Here is a 19,599-nt window from a genome sequence, read left to right as displayed (position 1 = left end):
TTAATGCAACCTTTGGTTTGGGTTTACAAATTCATCGGTTTATCACCCAACTACTGGTGGACCCATACAAAATTTTCCAGCTTGAGACATGTTTAGGATTGCGAAAAAGCGAGGAGAAACACTTATACATAACAAATAGAATTTATATTTCTTCAAATAGAAAAAAACAGAATTTATCTTATATTTATTTGTCATTTCCATGTAAACATAATTTTGATATCTCTATTACCAGCATATATAAGATCAAATGCAATCATTTAATTATGAATCATTATTTGCTCAGCATTAATTCTCGATAGCTAATTGCTAATTACCCACAATTAACCACTAATGCTAAATAAACAAGCTAAGTCTTTTAAATTTGGAAAAAATATTATGGGATTTTTTTTGGTAAAATCAAATATTTTTCGTATTAGTTCTAATCCATTTTTAGTCTAAAAGGATTCATGACCAAATTTACTTTGAAATGGTGATTAATCTACCCTCCAGAAGTTTTGAATAGAGCTGAAAGGATTCAATTCCAACAACTTAAATTATCCTATGTTTCCTTCTAATATGAAAATGAAATTTAATTGAAAATTTGAATCAAGTTTGAAATTTCTACCGTAAATTTGAGTCTTTCAAATTGGGTCTGGTATAATTTTTAATGTAGCGGATTGAAATATCTAAAATATCCTTAATAGATTCATGCGATAGATTTTAACTGTAACAAAGAGCCCAAAGGATTCAATTTAAGGATTAAAAATGAAATTTCATTGAAAAATTTGAAAATTATAATTAAAAATTAAACTTTAAATAATAAGCTTTATCAACTCTTACATTAATATGCAAGTTGTCCATAGTTAGCCTTTTGTTCCTCATAACTCAGAAGTCAAAGGGAAACCATCAAATGTTGGGACAACCTGCATATTTGATTTGATCTTTGTCATTTACCTATATTTATATTTTGATGTTGGACTTGTTTATTGTAGTTGTACACACATGATGATCATTTTCTGCCCTGTTATCAGGATGCCACATGGTCCGTTGGATTGGACATGATAGGAACTTTTCTTTTCTATATTTTTTCAAGATATAAGAAATAAATAACAAAATAGTATAACAAAACATCTAAAACATGTTAATCTTACCTTTATCTTGATAATTTGAATAAAAAATTAATAAGCTAAACTTCAAGTGAATTATCAACGGGTCGTCTTTGAACATCATTCAATTTTTTACGACCAACGTTGTGTTCATGGACCGCTTTTTAATAGCTTTTAAAATATATTCGGTAAGATTAATTATTTTAATAATTATTAGCTATTTTAATAGTCGTTAATTGTTAAATATTAGTTGTTTATATAGCTATTTAAAACAAAAGTGTTTGGTGAAAATAACTGTTTGATTAGTTATTGAATTTAAAATGATAAAAAAAGACATTTGAGTATTGAGTTAGAATTTTAAATTATTACTATAAAAGTAAACTTGATATAATAAAAAAAAGAGATGATTACGTGATGTGTTATAAATCTATAGTGTATAATACAGTTATATAAAAGAAGATATCATTGCAGTATTATAGCAATTAGGTTTGAACAAGACCGAGAAGCGCAACGCTACAATCATATAAGAAGAAGAGAGTCCTACATGGTGTCACTTGACCAATAACTAAATCCTGACCAATAACTAAAACCGAATAAACATAAGGTACTAGAATTACTCGTTGCTCTATCGAGACAAGCCATTCGAAGCCAATCGAAATAGCTCAAATTTCACTGCGTATGAGCTACTTCCAAACAAATAATTCATAAATGAAAGAACTAATTAAGAGTATAGTGAAATTTTTGAAAGAGTTAAATTATTTTATACATTTAGTTTGAGTTTGCTAGTTATTCGTCAAATAAGTTTACTAACAGGGCATCGTTTTTTTAAAAGAACTAAATAAATAAATAAATATTAAAATGAAATAAAAAAAAAATTATACATTAAATTACCCAAGGCAATTTATTTGAAATTTGATATTAAATTTTCAATATTTCATCATACTTCAAAATCTTTATAATATATTTTTTTATTTTAAAGTTGTCAATTACTTTATTATAACATATAAAGAATTGTTTTTTTTTTTTTTTCAAAAGAAATGGTGTTTTGACTTCACACAAAGGATATGGTTAACAAAACTAACTGTTTTAATAGTTGTTAGTCGTTTTAATTGCGTTTAGTTGTTTGAGTAGTTAGTAGTTATTTGAGTAATTTTTTATAAACCATTCAAAATTAAACCTTATAAGTGTTTGTTGGAGTATGTGGGTAATCCCACATCGGATAAATACAACTGATTAAAAGGGCATATAATGTGAAGAGTGAACCAACCAAAATAGTGTAGGCCATTTTGTGTTAAAGGTAAGCCCAATATTAAATATATAATTGAATTTGATTTGATTAATTGCTCCTAGGGCCCAGATTCTCAACATGGTATCAGAGCCTAGGACCCGAACCTGCATGAGGAAAGTTTCTGTGTTGGGTCGTACCCTGATGGACCCATGTATTGGGCCATTGTATGCTTGTCAAGTGGTACTACCCACTTGAGGGGGGAGTGTTGGAGTATGTGGGTAATTTCACATCAGATAAATACAACTGATTAAAATTGCATATAATGTGAAGGGTGAATCAACCAAAATGGCCTATTTAAAGATAAGCCAACTCATTATAAGCTCGATATTAAATATATAATTGAATTTATTTAATTAATTGTTCATAGGATCCAGATTCTCAACTGTGTTAGCTTTTTATAGCACGCTACTTCAACCTTTACTGTAGCTGTACACATGTGATGATCATTTTCAGCCCTATTATCGGCATGCCACATGGTCCGTTGCATTGGACATGGTAGAAAAGTTTTTTTTATTTTCGCAGGATATAAGAAATAAATAAAAAATTATTATAAAAAAATATCTAAAATATGTTGTTCTTACCTTATCTTAATCGGTTGAATAAAAAGTTGATGAGTTTACTTCACGTGAGATGAATAGGTCGTTTTTTAACGTCATTCATTTTGTACAAAGAAAAACATATTTATAACATGTTTATGGCTATTCACGAATTAAATTAATAAAATTAAAAATTTTTATTGAAATGTTGATATTTTTAATTATGTATATATATATTTTTAAAAAAGATAACATCGGAATGCATTTTTTAAGAATTTTTAATTTTATTTATTTGGTTTATAAGTGGACCACGAATCCTATTTAGGCAAGTTTTTTTTTTTTTTTTGAGAAAAATCAAACTAAAAATTTCATTAATTGAAAACTGTACACAGATATAAGATACAGATTAATATATTTCTGCATAGGAAGCTTGTAATAAACCACTTATTCAGAGAATAAAAAAACACAATCTTGATTTGAAGTATCTGATCAAGTTCACAAATCATAATATTTGTACTATAGGCGATCTTTTGCTCCACTTGGTGGCTACTCATGGCCACTGTTCGACTTCATGGTCTTTCTACAAGTCCGATCTGATTACCTTCAAATTTCTTTCTTCACTGGAGAGGAAATCTGCTTTTCTTTCTGCATAACCATCCAAATAATAGAAGATGCTAGACAAAATCACTATAATGTTGATAATAATAACTCAGAATTAAATCTGAGAACAAAATCTCAAAATATGGACAATAATAATTCAAAACTAAATCTAAAAATAAAATCAAAAAATATGAACAACAACCCAATATTTGGACGATAATAACTCTGAAAACAGATTTGAGGAATATTTTAAAAAAAAAAGTAAAGAGAGTGGTCATCCGTACAAGAAAATAAAAAAAAAAAAAAGAGTTTTTTAGATTCTTTAGATTTTGAAAGAGAGAAAGGGAGAGAGAGCCGCACCCTAAGCAAGTAATTCTTAATATCTATACATTTTAGAAATTTCACTAAAAGCCAGTTTTATATATATATATATATATATATATATATATATATATATAACATAAGGGAGAGGAAAACCCTCTAAACACAGGACTAGTGATACATATATTTAGTATATCACATGGCACATTTGGTTTGGCATTTACAAATTACATGTGTATGGTACGTTTGGGTCAACCAGATTGCATATTATATTATCTATCTCTCCCTTTACTCATTAATTTAAAGTTGTGTTTCAAATTAAATTTGAAGTTAGGTCAATGCAGAGATTTAGAGATCTGTGAATATATTTTTAAAATTATTTCTTTTTCACAAATTATAATTTCATAAATTTTCTAAACATGATGAAAGCAAAGCAATATATCAAACATATATATTCTAATTGAAATAACAAACAAACACTAAAATCATAATTTTATTTTTTAAATATTACAACTATGGTTAAAATACATCCACCTACCCTTAATAGTATTTTCATTCACAGCAAACTTAATATAAAATGGTTAGATGTCCACAACTGAAGCCTCCTGTGCTGAGCATCCATGGAGAACAAAAAGGAGGAGAAAAATGATTCAAACATCGATGATAAGCCAGAAATCAACTATGCAGGAATCAAAGCTATGCCTTTTATAATTGGTAATGTATTAGTTATTTATTTTATATTTACATATGCATATACGGATGGCGCTAATCCATGCTCGAGTCGAGCGTAGTATTCTAATAATACTCTCTCAACAGTGATACTAGGAGATACAATTCATTTCTGCTGATTCAATCGCCTATTGATAAATATGGATGATATTTTAATTTATATGTACAAAAATTTGCAGGAAATGAGAGTTTTGAGAAGCTTGGCACCATAGGTTCTTCACAAAACCTTGTGGTGTATCTAACAACAGTTTTTAACATGAAGAGCGTGAAGGCCACAACCTTTATAAACGTCTTCAACGGCACTGCAAGTATAGCCACCTTAGTTGGAGCCTTCCTTTCTGATACTTATTTTGGACGTTACAACTCTCTGGGTTTTGCTTCTGTTGCTTCTTTCTTGGTATTTTTGGCTTTTAAATTTAATTTCTTAAACTTAATAGCTTTGCTAGCTATTAGTATATAACTAGTATAAGGTTGAAACAATAGTTTCTTCCTTCTAGACATGAGACTTTGATCTCTGATTCCCCTCCAGGTAGAATGACCAAAATGGCATTTTTTTTTCTCCTTTTGTCTTCAGGGAATGCTTGTTCTAATGCTAACAGCAGCAATCCCCAATCTTCATCCTCCAAAATGTGCAGCAGGGGAGAGCAACAGCAACTGTATCAGCCCAACTCCGTGGCAATTTGCTTTTCTACTAAGTGCATTTGGGTTCTTAGTCATTGGAGCTGGTGGCATTAGGCCTTGCAATTTAGCCTTTGGGGCTGACCAATTCAATCCCAATACAGAATCAGGCAAAAAGGGTATTAGTAGTTTTGTCAATTGGTACTTTATCACCTACACAGTTGCAGTTATGGTATCTGCCACTGCTATTGTCTATGTGCAATCAGATGTTAGTTGGGCTATTGGTTTGGCTATTCCTGCATTTCTTATGTTCCTTTCTTGTACTGTTTTCTTTCTGGGAACAAGAATTTATGTTATTGTTAAACCTCAAGGTAGTCCCTTGACTAGTGTAGCTCAAGTACTTGTAGCTGCTGCGAAGAAGCAATCCTTGAAGCTTCCTCAAAATCCAGCAGCTTCTCTTTTCAATTTCATTCCTTCCAAATCTTTAAACTCCAAGCTTCCACATACAAACCAGTTCAGGTAAATATATATTTTACTTCTCCAAATAATATTTTTTGTCCATTTGGTAAAACACCCTCGAGTTTGAACTCACGATTAAGTCCTGAAGGCAATTGTAATATCAATTAAGTCCGAGTCTAACATAGGTTTGCATTACAACTTCAGGTTCCTTGACAAGGCAGCAATTATCACAAGCGACAGCGAAATCAACTTAGATGGGTCTGCTAAGAATCCATGGAGACTTTGCAGCATTCAACAAGTTGAAGAAGTGAAATGTTGGGTAAGAATATTTCCCTTATGGGCATCAGCTATAATATTCCATCTTCCTTTGATTCAACAACAGACATATCCAGTTCTACAAGCTCTTCAGCTAGACAGAAGATTAGGCACTAGTGGTTTTAAGATACCTGCTGCTACTTATACAATCTTTACTATGCTAACTCTCACCGTTTGGATTCCTATCTACGACCGGATTGTCGTTCCATATCTTCAAAGACTCACTGGCAAAGAAGGTGGATTCACATTACTTCAAAGAATGGGAATTGGAATTATTCTTTCAATTCTTTGTATGCTGGTTTCTGGTTTAGTTGAAGAACATAGAAGAAATCTGGCATTTAACAAGCCTACACTTGGGATTGCACAAAAAGGAGGTAAAATTTCATCAATATCTGGTATGTGGTTAGTACCTCAACTAGCAATTTCAGGATTAGCAGAGGGTTTCAATTATGTTGCTCAAATTGAGTTTTACTATAAGCAATTCCCAGAAAATATGAGGAGTATCGCTCAATCTTTCTTCTTTGCTAGCCAGGCAATCTCAAGCTATTTAAGTGGGTTTCTTGTTTCTATAGTTCATCAAATTACTTCAGGGACCGCAACTGGAGATTGGCTAGCTGAGGATCTTAATGAGGGGAAGTTGGATTATTTTTATTACATGATTGGTGTGTTTGAGATCGTTAACTTAATGTATTTTCTAGTATGTGCTAAGTGGTATAGATACACAGGAGTTGATGATACATCAGTTGAACTGGCCAAGGGAACCAAGGAATCCCAGAAGCAAATTGTCTGAATTGGAATGTTTGAATGGAATTATACAATTACTTAATATTGGCTCTGAAACTTTTTATCAATTTCAATTTCCCATGTATAAGATGCTAATTCATTGGCAAGATTTATAGAAACAAGTGCTTAATTTAACATCAACTAACTTCTCATCATAAACCATCAATGAACTAGCTTATATGTAACGTTGCCAGGGCGTGATAAATCCAGCAATAACTGACATTGACACATTCACAGATGATCATCATTGGGGCAGTAGCAGCATCAACTATTCCAGCAGGCTTATACGACCTGTATCACTGACAAACAAAATTAGACATCTCCAAAAGGATTATATTTGTCAGCAAGCTCCAATCTCATTGTGCATATTGCTTTTAATTGGGTACCCTAGAGACCAACAGGTTTGACTGATGAACAGAAAGTCAGCGCACCATGTACAAGAGATGACAAGTCTATCCAGAAACAGCATGGTCTAAGATTTGTTTCATGCACAGTAAAATGCAGAAGATGCTTTCAAATTATCTTCCAAATCAACAGTACATTGATCGAGAAAGTTGCCAAACACCATTCCCTTTCCCATCAAAGATCTCTGTTAGCTGGTACAATCTTTACTAACTTTGCAAGGTCATACGATTTGAAGTCTTTTCCATAACATAAACAAAGATCCAGAGGTGTTCTTCCATCCTGGACAAGTAGATCAATTAACAATATCAGCTAACCTACTATAATATTCATGGTCAATTGCATAATTATATACATTTACCTTATTTCGTCTGTTCTTATCTGCACCATTCACTAACAAAATTTTAACTATATCTCTATTTCTACTTTGCACTGCAATATGCAAGGGAGTCCAGCCTTCCTGAAAGAAAGTTAGAGAGAAAGTTTGAGGCTCAACATATCAGCAGAGCACAGAGATCAGGACAGTTCTAGAAACTATACGTACATTATCTGCAATGTTGACATCAACCTCATATTTTATCAATAACTTCACAGTTTGCTTAGCACCAACTTGAACTGCATAATGGAGAGTGCTAGCACCATCCTGTTATTAGGATAAACGGACAAGCACTCTATTTATTAGATAAACCCAAAAAGAAGAAGATAATGGAACTTTGTGATGATGAAATTTTATCCTCACCTGATCTTTGACATGAGGGCTTGCACCTTTCCTTAAAAGATGACTTATTACAGCTTCCTTTTTACCAATAATTGCTTTTTGCAGAGCAGTGAGACCATCCTATTATACCATTTCAATTTAAAGTTTATTTCTCAAGGTGAAAGAAATAGAAAACATAAGATATAGGCTGAATGCTAGTACTAATAAAATTCACCTTATCAACATTGTCAATATCAAGTCCATTTTCTAGTAGCTTATCCATAGAGCTTATCTGTCCTGATAATGCAAGGGTCTGGAGTGGCTTCCATTTTGCCTGAATAATGGAGGTATAATAAATAACCAATAAAATCAAATACCTTGATAAGTGCAAAAATTGCACATATACTACCTTTTTTTAACAGATAATGAGCCCTAGATAGCTAAGTCAAATTTCAATAACCGAGTTCCTTCAGTAAAAATTGCCACCAATGCATAAGCAAGAAAGGCAACATTTTAATAGAGGTATGGATAAAAAGAACAGGTTTCATATTAGAGATAAAAGAAGAAGCTCAGAGTTCTCATGACTTACCGTTGATATCTTATCAACATTATAAGTTGCATTCTGCTGTAAAATTGCTGTTTCTTCTGGTCCTAAAAGCTGTTCAACCTCTGTAAAAGTTTCCAATAAGCTTTATTACTTTGGCAACTCAGCAATTATATAAATCCAAAAGGAAGAGGGTAAGAACTAACTGCAGGTGTATAGCCTACATATAGAGAGAGCCAATATCTTTAGTCCATTTCAATTTGGAACCCAACCGACACAGATATCAGGTTATTGCTTCTCTTTTCTAATGAGTTTGGTTAATTCCTAGATTAGAATAAAATACAAACATAGTTTGATCTTGCCCACAAAAAGAAATGAGAACGACAATTGTGAAAAAAGGACATCATATTAGACTCTATAGGTATCACCCTATACAGCTGATAATCAACTATCAAGTCAGATCATCAACTATGCCTGCCATCTGTGAACAGAATTGGCCAGGATGTCTTCCTTTCTCCCTTTCATGTTACCTACATGCTCATGCATGTTTTCCATTGGACCAGACAACGGCCAATATTACACACAGTTACAAATTAATATAGTAAATATAAATTTAACATCAAATGACCCTGAACCAATCAAAAGTAACATGGCTATATTTTCTAGTTTGATGTTGGCATGGTGGTTTAACTACACAAAATTTCCTTTCAGGTACTGAAATGGAGAATAGAGCTTTGGTTGTTTCAGTCACATCTTTGCAAACAAAGCTGTATCCTTATAATCCAAGAATTGCTTTTACTTATCACTCACATAAAACTTCCCCTTTTTAAATGATTAAGAGCATGACAACATAACATTCATCAAAGTAAACAAACTGAATCCTGTGTGCAATGCCTCTTAAGACATGCTTATTTAATATTAATCAAAAGACATCTCAAGCATAACATTTTCTTTTTTGATAGTCTTTTTTTTTTTTTCTTTCCAAAGAATTCCATTTGATATAATCAGAAATTTGAATCCATGTTTTCCCATTTTATCATTCAGTTTAAATCAACCATGAACACTGCACTTATTTTACACTTCAGTGACACTTGAACAGGGGATTACATGGATATAAACAATAGAAGAACTTTTCCTGTCTTCTGCTGTTAATCAAGCATAATAACTATAGACATGGAAGTATCCGTAATTCCTTCTATAGATAGCGAATGACAAAATACCTAATTGGCTAATTCACATAATCAATAAAATACGAATGTTGACAGAATAATAAAATTGAGAAGTAGAGATTTCTAGTTAAGACTTGTTAACCAGGGTTACTAATGCTTAAGCATGTATATTAACATGTATATTAAACCCTCCATAGATTTACATATAAATGCAGAAAGACTATCTATTTAAATGACTGGACTTTCACATGTTTTAACAAACTGCAATAGTTTGAGTGAGAAACTTATTGTTTGCACCACACTTATTTTTTGGGTTTCTTTCTAAAAACAAATATTCCAATAAGATCACAAAATCATCTTATAAACATGCCTCTTTTTTCTTTTTCTTCTTTTTATTCATGAACAAGGGATAAAAGGCCTCACCTTTAACAAGACCCTCCTCATAATTTAAGGTCGAATTACCAACTGTACTGGTAATAATGGATGCAGTATCTGATCCGTGCTCCCAATCACTCTCATAATCCAAATCATTTGCTTCAATTTCCTCATTTTCTTCATCATAATCACTATCACTACCATCATCAGGGTCTTCCCAAACTCCCTGCACTCTTTCTGCAGGTGAAACCCGTTTCGATTCAAACACAAAAGTACTCAACTTTGAGTCTTTCATGTCAAGAGAGAAAGCAAATCTTCCATTTTTTCTAAAGCAATTAGATAATCTGAAAAGGTTGGTGCCAAAATTTACACTTGGGGCAGCAGAGAACTGACAAAGCAAACAATTAAGAGGAGAAACCAATGCAACTCTTGTCACGAACATTTTCTTCTTCTCTTCAACAACAGAACATATCAAATTCAAACTGCAATCCCAAAAAACTAATATAATATCACAATATAGTCAAAGAAGCAAATCAACTATAGAATACAGAAATTATATTGCAAGAAATAAACAAAAATGAAATAAATCAATACCTAAAGATAATTCAGCATCTTTTATTCATAATTAAGTGTTCGAACATTGGACAAGTATGCAGACAAACCAGAAAGATCTTTGGCATTGGCCTTATCATAAACCCCAGTTCAGACTAGGGTGGGCAGCGGGGCAGATTCCCGCAAAAAATAAACTAACCGAATCCGTCCCGAATCCGTTAAGGAATAAACCAATAATACCCAAATCCATTTAGAAATACCCGCGTACTACCTGAATCCGTTTAAATACCCGTTTAAAAACCGAGCCGTAACAAAAACCACAAATTTTGATCCAGACCGGTTAATCCGAACAGAACTGGAAACAAATAAATCACAGATAATAAACTTATGACACATCACAGACACCATTGATAAGTTTCATATGTACCATCCCATCTTAATATTTATTGAATCAAAAAAATCCAAAACCAAGTAAAATCCATTTTGTTTCCGAGTTATTTTTTAGTTTTCTATATAAATATGGATCTGATGTGTTTGGCCAGAACGACATTGATGTCGGCCACCTGGTATGTTAAAAACTGTTTCCTGAAATTGCCTGTGATGACCTGTGGCCACATTCTCACTCTAAGCTTGTTTGTTTTGCAGGAAATTGGCAGAAAATAAGAGATTCTGAAAATAAATCATTATCAATTCATCCATTACTTGCGCAGACACTAACGATCACAGTACTTTAGTAAGCAAGGAATTATAGAAAGCAAAATTCATTGCGCTTTCAACCCTTTTAGCAAAGATAAACTATTATTTACCAATGACCACACAAAAAGAAAAAAAATATGAATTTTTAGAATTTATTTTCTAAGGCCCATTTTCTACAGAATTCAAACCGAACAAAAAATATATTGAGAGAATGAATTCAAACCCAACAAAAGAAGGAAATGAAGAGAAAGAGGTGATGAAAACTGACCTGATTAGAAGAAATCGCAGCTCAACTAGAAGTAGACACCAAGTTCGGCAACTTCAGGTGGTGAATTTTGGCCGGAAAAGTAGATTGGTGAAGGGAGAGAAACGTGATGAGAACTGAGAACGGAGAAGATGAAGGCAATCGCGATTTGCAAAAGAGAGAAATTGCCGAACACGGCCTTGTTACGGATAGACTTGAAGAGCGCAAAGAGCTTCATCTTTTATATTCATGAAGCTATTGATGTGGTTATTGTTTCATTAATTGGATTTAATTATCACCAATAGTACTATCAAGTCAAGAAGAAGAAGAGCAAGGTCATAAAAACCCTCTTGATTTAGAAAACTGCAACTTAAGTTTAATGTATCTATGAGATAAAATTTCTTTTTTTTTTTTTTAATCATGAGATAAAATTTGTAAATATTCCAATTCTTACTTTATGATTATATAAGTATCAGTTGTCCACGTGGACATGACTATGTTATTATCAGAAAATCTTAAAATTTTAAATATTTTTTTACTTTTCTTCTCCATCTTCTCTCTATTACTAAATGACACAATCACAATGTTTTTTTTATCTCATCCTCCTTAGATACAACTGATTGCCATCTACGGTGGAAGCTGAGAAAAAAGCATTGGAGATAACTTGGCAGATTTATGATGCAACGACAATAGGGGAGCCGATGGTTGGCGCATGTATCTTCACCACGCGTACGCCGGATTGGATCCACGGCTAGAGTTAAAAGATAATTATTTTAGAGGAGCCAAATAATTTTTTTTTTTTTAAACTTTTAGGAGGCCAAATGTATTTTTTCTATATTTTAAAGATTTAAAATATAACTTTTATAAGTAAACCTTTGCCTCTGGACCCACCACTAGGGATGATAATTTTATCTGATCCCGTGGATAACCAATCTAATTTCATTTTAGTAGGCTAGGCACGAGTTCAGATAGAATTTTTAGTACTCTTATTGGGTCAGTAGGGGTATGCACGAGATTGCGGGATTTTTGGTACATTTCTAAAAATCGATCCGAATTTTTCATCCAAAAAAATCCAATATTAATTTAATAGTCACCCGAAAGTAATTATGGGATGAGATTTATTTTTAATTAAAATCGATCTAGACCAATCCAAGTTCTGTCCCTTCCATCCAGAAAATCGGGATTTCCCATTCAATTTTTATTTAAAATTCTAGTTGTCTTTTTTTGTGAATTTCAAATTATGTCCATAAAAATTATTTCATCCTTTTTATTTTAGTTTTTTTATGATACTAATTATTGCTAAAGTATAATAATACGAAAAAATATTACGCATTTTCTAAAATTTAAATATTAATTTTTGTTGTTACAATAATAAATTATTAAGAACATTCTTGTTTTTGTCCAAATCGAATTAAGAACTTAAACTCTTGTCCTCTTTGGATTCCTAATTGAATTTCTATTATATTAAGATTTTTCATTGAGTTTAAATATTACAAATTGGGTTAAAATTATTTCTCATTTTTTTGTTTTATTAAAAATATTGGAACTTCTGATTGTGTTTCTAAATAGAATTCTGAGCAATTCTCCAAATAACCTTTTTTTGGGAGGGCTCAAAACTGCCACAATTAATGGATATTTGAGGGAGAATTAGAATTAAAAAGCAAGAAATGCTTTATAATCTAAAAATCAAGTAATTAATTTAAAAGAAAAATATAATCTTTTCTTATATTTGCTCCTTATTATTCTATTAATTCATACATTGATATAACATACATGAATAATATTGTACAAACTCAACTTCAGTAATTCAATCTTTTTAATTATCCGATCCGTCGCCTACTGAATCTGTAATTCAAGAACCATTAATTAATTATATCCAACTCTTTCTTTTCTTCTATCTGTGATGTAATTAATTAAGCAGCAATGTTTGTCTGCAGAAAACAACAGGACTCTTTATAAACACAAAAAAACCTTTTAACTTAATTAATATATCTGCTTCCTCCTCAGCTTACTTGCTCACCAATCAAGTCCAAGCCAACAACTAGAAAAGACAATCCTTGAAACAACAAGAAGTAGAAATGAACTCCATGGGCAGATAGAAGGCTTCTTGCTGCTGCAGTTAGCAGAAGGAAAGCAAGAGCAAGTTCTTTCCTATAAACCCTATTTCGCTTTTTAACACGAGGACTTTCTTGTTCTTGATCGAGTTTATTTAGTAACTCCAAACCAGACTCTGAATATCTTCTTTGCATTTTCTCTGTGCTTGCAGATTTTGATTCTCTCTCAGCTAAAGCTAATAAGTCAGACTCTGATGATCTTCCAGTTTTTTTTGTCACAACCCATTCGTATGCGCTTCCAAGCTGAAATAAACCTGACACCATGGCGTTAAATTTTGTGACAGACATTGTGTTTTCGAATAACAAGTATGGGACCAAGAAAGGGAAGGATTTTGGTGCAGGAAGGATGTTCAAAAAGGACATAAAAATGGGTACATAACAAATTACCCAAAGAGGTAATTCTGCTTCTGGAATAAACATGGTCAATGGGAGTATAATACAAAATAATGTGAAGGAGTAAAATGGAAGTATAAGTTTCCTCAAAAGAAAGAAAAGAAATATCAAGTTTGTCTTCTTCCATATCGAAATCTGCATACAACAAAATTAAAAAAACAAAGTAAGTTATATAAAAATTTTTTGATCTCTAAAACATCTATATAATGGGTTCTAGTTTGTCATTTCCATTGGTAGCAACATTTTTCTTTGTGACTAAAAATTTGGAAATATTCTTTTCAACCACTCAGCAAGCTTAGCTCAGCAGTAAGTGCATATATATATATATATGAAATGGACAAAATCCCCAAGTGCCAGCATTCCTAAATCAGTTTTGGACGTATAAAATCAATTTCAAAATCTAAATTCACTATCTAACATTTGCTAAGAGCAATTGTAGCAAACCTTGGAAGTGATTATAGCAGGAAGGCATAAGCGAAAGAGTTGCATCGGACCGGAATGCCAACGATGTTGTTGTTTCTTGTAAGCTTCATAAGATTCTGGTAATTCACAAAGAACTTTAACATCATTGAGGAAAATAAATTTCCATCCATTTAAGTGTGCTCTTACTGCAATATCCATATCCTCTACTGTTGTTCTCTCAAGCCAACCTCCTGAATCCTCTAATGCTTTAATTCTCCAAACACCAGCTGTTCCATTGAACCCAAAGAAATTAAGAAAATAACCATTTACTTGTTGTTCCACCTCAAAATGGAAGCACAAGTTCACATTTTGAAGCCTTGTAAGTAAGTTCTCATCTTTGTTCACAAATGACCATCGAGCCTGAACTAGTCCCAAGTCAGGATTTCCCTGTCATAAAAAATCACATCATAATTAGCATTCACTCAGTAATTTAACAGCCTTAGAAATAGGGATGGAGGTAGAGCAGATTCTTGTGAGTATCCAACCCACCCCAACTTGTCACATGTTCGGATTTAAGGACTCGGATATTGTTTGTTAGTTCTTTCTGGGACTTATCTCTACTTGGAAACAGTGGCAAAGTTAGAGTTCAAAAAAATTAGAAAATTTTAAATTTGAAACTCAATTCTTGCTCAGTCAAGCTTTAATTTCCATGCTCAATTAGTATTTTGAAAGATTAAAAATTTATTTATTAATATTAAAATAAAACTTAAATAAATTCGAGAGTTAAATCTTTAATTAGACTCGTCAGCAACTCGAATAAGATATTATAATACTCGAACTAAATCCCTACTACTAATGGAGCCAAAACTCATTAAAGTCAGAAGATGTTGAAAATTACTACTTTTTACCTTAAAGTGAGGAATAGTTTGCTTGAGGAAATCTGGATTAGGTTGGAAATCTGCATCGAAAATTGCAACGAATTCATAGTCTTTGACGTAATCACAACCCATAGCTGATTTAAGATTTCCAGCTTTATATCCAGTTCTTATTAATCTATGTCTATAGATTATATTGATCCCTTTCTGTCTCCATGAAGAAACTTCATCTTTAATCAGAAGTTGCACATTTCCATCGTCTGAATCATCCAGAACTTGAATTAACAATCTGTCTCTTGGCCAATCAAGCTGACAAGCCGCTGCTATGGATTGTGCATACACCTAAATAAAAATAAAATGCAAATTCTCAATTTTGGATCTGAAAATAAAAAGATGAATGAATCTGAAATATATAATTCATACCAAACGGAGAATTATAAAATTTCAAATGAAACACACAAAATATTGTAGTTACCTCTCTTTCGTTGCACATCGGAATCTGAACAAGAACCATTGGAAAACTCGAAGGATCTTCAATGTCATAAGCTTCACCATTAATCTCTGGCTTCAATTTCTTGTACTTAATCCAAAAACATCCAAGACAGAGTACTAATCGGTCTAGAGATTGAATCAAGAATAGTACAGTACAAAATTTGGAAAGCATTATAACCCAAGGAGCAATATAATCAACTCTAAATGATAACCAAGCTACATAAGACCATTGAACCAGACCTTCTTGAATATCCCATGGTGAAATAAGATTCAAGTTCCATTTCTTGAAATGTGCAATAATTTCTATCACCAAAGCTACTATTGATATAAAAAGAAAAGCTTTGATAAATCGATACAACTTTCCTCTACTTCTTGGCTCTTCTTCGTTAATTTCAGATAAAGCAATGCGTTTCTTGATTGAAATAAGTCTAGATTTGAAAGCCATCGCTAACCAGGAGATGCAAGATAGAGCTTTATAGGCTTTTAGAAGAAGAACCCATGAAAATTGCTTTGGACTCGCTGCCTTTTGTTTATCAGGAAACAAAGATTGATCTGAAGCATTAATTTCTACTATAGAGAAGCTGTTTGCCTTCTCCATTGTTACAACAACTGAGCTCGGAGCCATTTTCCGTCTGGTTTAAGTTCAAAACAGAGGGAACAGAGCAACAAACAAGGCCGAAGAAACAGAGCAACACTTGAAAACCTCCCAAAACAGAGAGCTCAGAGCAATACTCAAGAACGCAGATCAAGTTTTAGTAGCAGAAGCTATAATTTGAGGTGGGAATATTTTTTTTGAGATTTAAAAATCATTTTTGGAAGGAAATTTGGCAAAACAACCAAGAATCACCTGTTTTACGTGTATATTTCACTACAGTCTGGATCTCTAAAAATACAGTGGAAACAGAGTTGCAAGAAGATTGACGTATGAGATTTCAAATCTAAGGATAATAGAAATGCAAGAAAGACACAGAGAGAGAGCTCGTCTTCATATGCTATCTGTGAACTACTAATAAAGAAGTAGAAGAGTGAAATTTCTAGTGTCTATGGTCAGAGTTGAAAGATCCAGCTCATATATATATCATATTTATATATAATTCCCTTTTATGAACAGAAACAATATTTAAATAATTGTAAGTAACTAATTAGAAAATATAATCAAAATTTGTGTTCTATGATCTAACCATGATTGATTATGTTAATTAAAGTCAAATGACAATAGTAGTTTATTTGAATTTCTAGTTTGAGAGTAGCAATGAAAGGCTAATTAGATGCCTCTGTGGTATAATTAGTTTTCGTGCTTTCTATTAAAATATAGATAGCGACAAGTCCGATTTCAAACGATAACAAAAATTTGAATTATTTTAATAAATATAATAAAGAGTAATTTCTATTGTGTAACCTCAAAATATTATCTCAATTTATTAGATTTTGCAGTCAATTATAAAAGAAGCGGTAGACCGTAGCTTGAGCCTGCCTGTGAGTTGTGCCTTAAAATGGCGAAGTTAAGATCAAGAGGCTTTTAGGTCGACAACTGGGTACAGCCTAATTGCATATTACCCCACAAAAAATTCTTGCTGTCCGATGAATGGGAGGCCACGGATATGTTCAATTATCGTCTACTACAATTTTTTTTTTTTAAAAAAAAACATTTTTATGTCAGAATTCATTGGTCCTACTAATTTAGATTTGCACCGGACAGATCCATAAAAAAGGCAAAACGTTTCCTTCTAAGTGTTTAAAAAGACTCCACACTCAGAATTTGAACTCAAAATCTTTAATTAAGTGAAAAGGGATATCTAGTTAAGTGAAAAGGGATTTCTGGTTAAGTGAGAAGAGATCTCTGTCATCTCATCTTATCTTTCGGAGTGATGTACTATAATTTATATGCAAATAATATTAGAAATTCAGACAATTAACAAGTGTCATTTTTTTCTATTTTGATAAATAGGAAGTTTGATTTTTGAGACTAATTTATAAATAAATATTTTTCTTTCATTTACGATTCTTTAATCCGAGATAAATAATCTATCTTTTTGATTGTACTATAAAAATAAATTAATTCATAATTTAATCTTACAACTAAACTAATAGCAAAAATGAGACTTCTTTGTCATTACTTACCAAACACCAAGAAGTTTCTCTTGGCTTTACTTTTATTGCCAGGCATGGAATTTGATTACTTTGTTGACATTTTTAGTTATTTAACGCGTTCTAATTATTAGATTTTCATTTTTGACTAGAGTACTTAGTTAGACTTTTGCTTGGTTGTATCTTAGCTATTAACAATTTGGTGTACGCAAAGTAGGTTTATCTAATTATTTTCTCTTTATGTCTTTTAATATTTTAAAAGTGAAACGTTTCACATTTAAACGATTAAATCCATTTCGCTAGTCTTGTCACCGAGAGAAACGAGAGATTAAATAAATTTTTACCAATTTTGTGATTCAAAACAAAAGATATTGGCTTTAATTTAAAACTGATTTTTTTTAATCTATTTTAATTTGAAATCAAAATTGATTTTGGCTATATTAATAATTCATTTGGATTACTATCAAGATTTTTAAAGGGTATGATTTTTTAAACTCAACTCGCTATAAAGATTCTATGGGAGGGAAGTCTTATATAAAAATAGCTCGATGTTAGGATGATAAAAAGCTTAGCACACCTTATTTTTAGTATTTTTCTAATATGAAAAAAAAAAAAATAAAAAAGATTGTATTGTTCAAAACTTCAATTATGAAATTACTTTTCTCCTACTTCACACCTCAAAGCAGAACAGATCGTTCTTATAAAAAGAAAGGTTCTTTCACATCTTCCTAATCTGAAATAGTTAGAAATTAGAAAAATTCCCTTTGTAGGATATACCTATAAAAATAGATCCAGTGAATACAGAGTAGAGTCTACGTGTATTGTACATACACATATACATGAATTCTATAAATAAAAAAATGACACATAGGATTTTATTTTTTGTATCTATTTGGCATTTTGAATTGCTCAATTTCTTCTATTTATGTTAGGATAGAATGGTCTGAATTCATTCATTTACAGAACGTGAGAATGGTTATGTTCTCATCATTGAAATCTTGTCTTTTGTAGGATGATGTACTGACAGTAAATGTATGAAATTGATGCCAAATCCCTGAATTAAATGCTCTAGGTCAAACAAGTCTCTGTTTGGGTACAAATATAGTTTCTCCATTAATTAGTTTAACGGAGTTGCAATTCCCATCCTACCTTATTCTTTACAAATTCAATTTTTTCAATTTAATTAAAAAAAAAGTTTGGATTTTAAACGGTACTTTTAAAACCGAACTGAAAGTCAAACCGATTTGATAAATGAGTAGTGATAGGATAAAGCTAATTCAGCTTAAGTGAATTTTTTTATTTTATAATTATTTATAAAATTACAAATGTAAATTTAAACAATTCTTTAGTAAAAAAAAAAAACAATATAATTACAAATATAGAATTATTCTTGAAACCATTCATCATTAAAATTTTTAAATAATAATAACAAATTTTATATGCAGCATAATAGTTATAACAAATATCGGTAAATATTTAAATATAATTGAATAGAAAAATATAAGCTATAGATTTCCAGACATAAATAAAAATAAATAAATTATTTAACAGAAACATCAATTTTTTAATGAGAATCATTAACGAGCATGACTTAATATAAATTATAACAATTTCACTTAAGATGTTGTATGTAGCTTTAACGAGTGAGGAATTTAATTGGAGAGATTGACTGTACAATGCGCGTAGTTATACCATTTTGACTTTTTTTGATTGTTAATACAAAAAATCTAATTTTTACCGGTTTATTCTATTCTTTAATTTTTCGATTTTTACTAATTCAATCTAATTTCATTTTAAATAAAATTAAATCGGCGTAATCACT

At 31.5% G+C, this 19,599-nt stretch overlaps 3 protein-coding genes across 5 annotated transcripts; 1 reads left to right on the top strand and 2 right to left on the bottom strand.

Moving 5' to 3' along the window:
• Window positions 1–4,410: 4,410 nt before the first annotated feature.
• Window positions 4,411–6,777, top strand: LOC105642027 (protein NRT1/ PTR FAMILY 2.10). The gene is made up of 4 exons (XM_012226704.4): window positions 4,411–4,544; window positions 4,739–4,956; window positions 5,134–5,696; window positions 5,841–6,777. The coding sequence occupies exons 1-4, from the start codon at window positions 4,451–4,453 to the stop codon at window positions 6,739–6,741; spliced, it is 1,776 nt and encodes a 591-aa protein (XP_012082094.1). The 5' UTR covers window positions 4,411–4,450; the 3' UTR covers window positions 6,742–6,777.
• Window positions 6,778–6,779: 2 nt separating this feature from the next.
• Window positions 6,780–11,796, bottom strand: EMB506 (Ankyrin repeat family protein). 3 transcript variants are annotated; one of them, XR_001047275.4, is made up of 9 exons: window positions 11,438–11,793; window positions 9,970–10,403; window positions 8,423–8,502; window positions 8,069–8,167; window positions 7,876–7,974; window positions 7,681–7,779; window positions 7,498–7,596; window positions 7,166–7,418; window positions 6,780–7,025 (listed from the first exon to the last, which is right to left on the bottom strand). XR_001047275.4 is itself a non-coding variant. In XM_020682480.3 (8 exons), the coding sequence occupies exons 2-8, from the start codon at window positions 10,361–10,363 to the stop codon at window positions 7,314–7,316; spliced, it is 975 nt and encodes a 324-aa protein (XP_020538139.1). In that variant the 5' UTR covers window positions 10,364–10,374; window positions 11,438–11,796; the 3' UTR covers window positions 6,780–7,313. The 3 variants fall into 3 exon arrangements, 2 of the variants coding, with proteins under 2 accessions (XP_020538139.1, XP_020538137.1); XM_020682480.3 differs by having other exon boundaries at window positions 6,780–7,418; window positions 9,970–10,374; window positions 11,438–11,796; XM_020682478.3 differs by having other exon boundaries at window positions 6,780–7,418.
• A 1,315-nt stretch (window positions 11,797–13,111) lies between these two features.
• On the bottom strand, window positions 13,112–16,750 carry CSLC04 (Cellulose-synthase-like C4). The gene is made up of 4 exons (XM_012226692.4): window positions 15,673–16,750; window positions 15,231–15,539; window positions 14,365–14,769; window positions 13,112–14,055 (listed from the first exon to the last, which is right to left on the bottom strand). Exons 1-4 carry the CDS (start codon window positions 16,312–16,314, stop codon window positions 13,417–13,419), a joined length of 1,995 nt encoding a protein of 664 aa, XP_012082082.1. The 5' UTR covers window positions 16,315–16,750; the 3' UTR covers window positions 13,112–13,416.
• Between the last annotated feature and the right edge of the window lie 2,849 nt (window positions 16,751–19,599).

This window comes from Jatropha curcas, chromosome 11, assembly GCF_041381405.1.
Source record: "Jatropha curcas cultivar XTBG-Jc1 chromosome 11, XTBG_Jcur_1.0, whole genome shotgun sequence".
Classification (NCBI taxonomy): domain Eukaryota; kingdom Viridiplantae; phylum Streptophyta; class Magnoliopsida; order Malpighiales; family Euphorbiaceae; genus Jatropha; species Jatropha curcas.
Note: the sequence above shows the minus strand (reverse complement) of the source record. Positions and strands in the feature narration are given on the sequence as shown.

Excerpts from the sequence above, each read along its gene's own strand:
- LOC105642027 (XM_012226704.4), top strand. The coding sequence starts at position 4,451 with ATGGAGAACAAAAAGGAGGAGAAAAATGATTCAAACATCGATGATAAG. Across the intron at positions 4,545-4,738 it reads AGCTATGCCTTTTATAATTG|GAAATGAGAGTTTTGAGAAG; the intron begins GTAATGTATTAG and ends AAAAATTTGCAG. Across the intron at positions 5,697-5,840 it reads CCACATACAAACCAGTTCAG|GTTCCTTGACAAGGCAGCAA; the intron begins GTAAATATATAT and ends TTACAACTTCAG.
- CSLC04 (XM_012226692.4), bottom strand. The coding sequence starts at position 16,314 with ATGGCTCCGAGCTCAGTTGTTGTAACAATGGAGAAGGCAAACAGCTTC. Across the intron at positions 15,540-15,672 it reads CGATGTGCAACGAAAGAGAG|GTGTATGCACAATCCATAGC; the intron begins GTAACTACAATA and ends ATTTTTATTTAG. Across the intron at positions 14,056-14,364 it reads CTGCTATAATCACTTCCAAG|ATTTCGATATGGAAGAAGAC; the intron begins GTTTGCTACAAT and ends TGTTGTATGCAG.
- EMB506 (XM_020682480.3), bottom strand. The coding sequence starts at position 10,363 with ATGTTCGTGACAAGAGTTGCATTGGTTTCTCCTCTTAATTGTTTGCTT. Across the intron at positions 8,168-8,422 it reads ATGTTGATAAGATATCAACG|GCAAAATGGAAGCCACTCCA; the intron begins GTAAGTCATGAG and ends TCCATTATTCAG. Across the intron at positions 7,419-7,497 it reads ATAAGAACAGACGAAATAAG|GATGGAAGAACACCTCTGGA; the intron begins GTAAATGTATAT and ends CTACTTGTCCAG.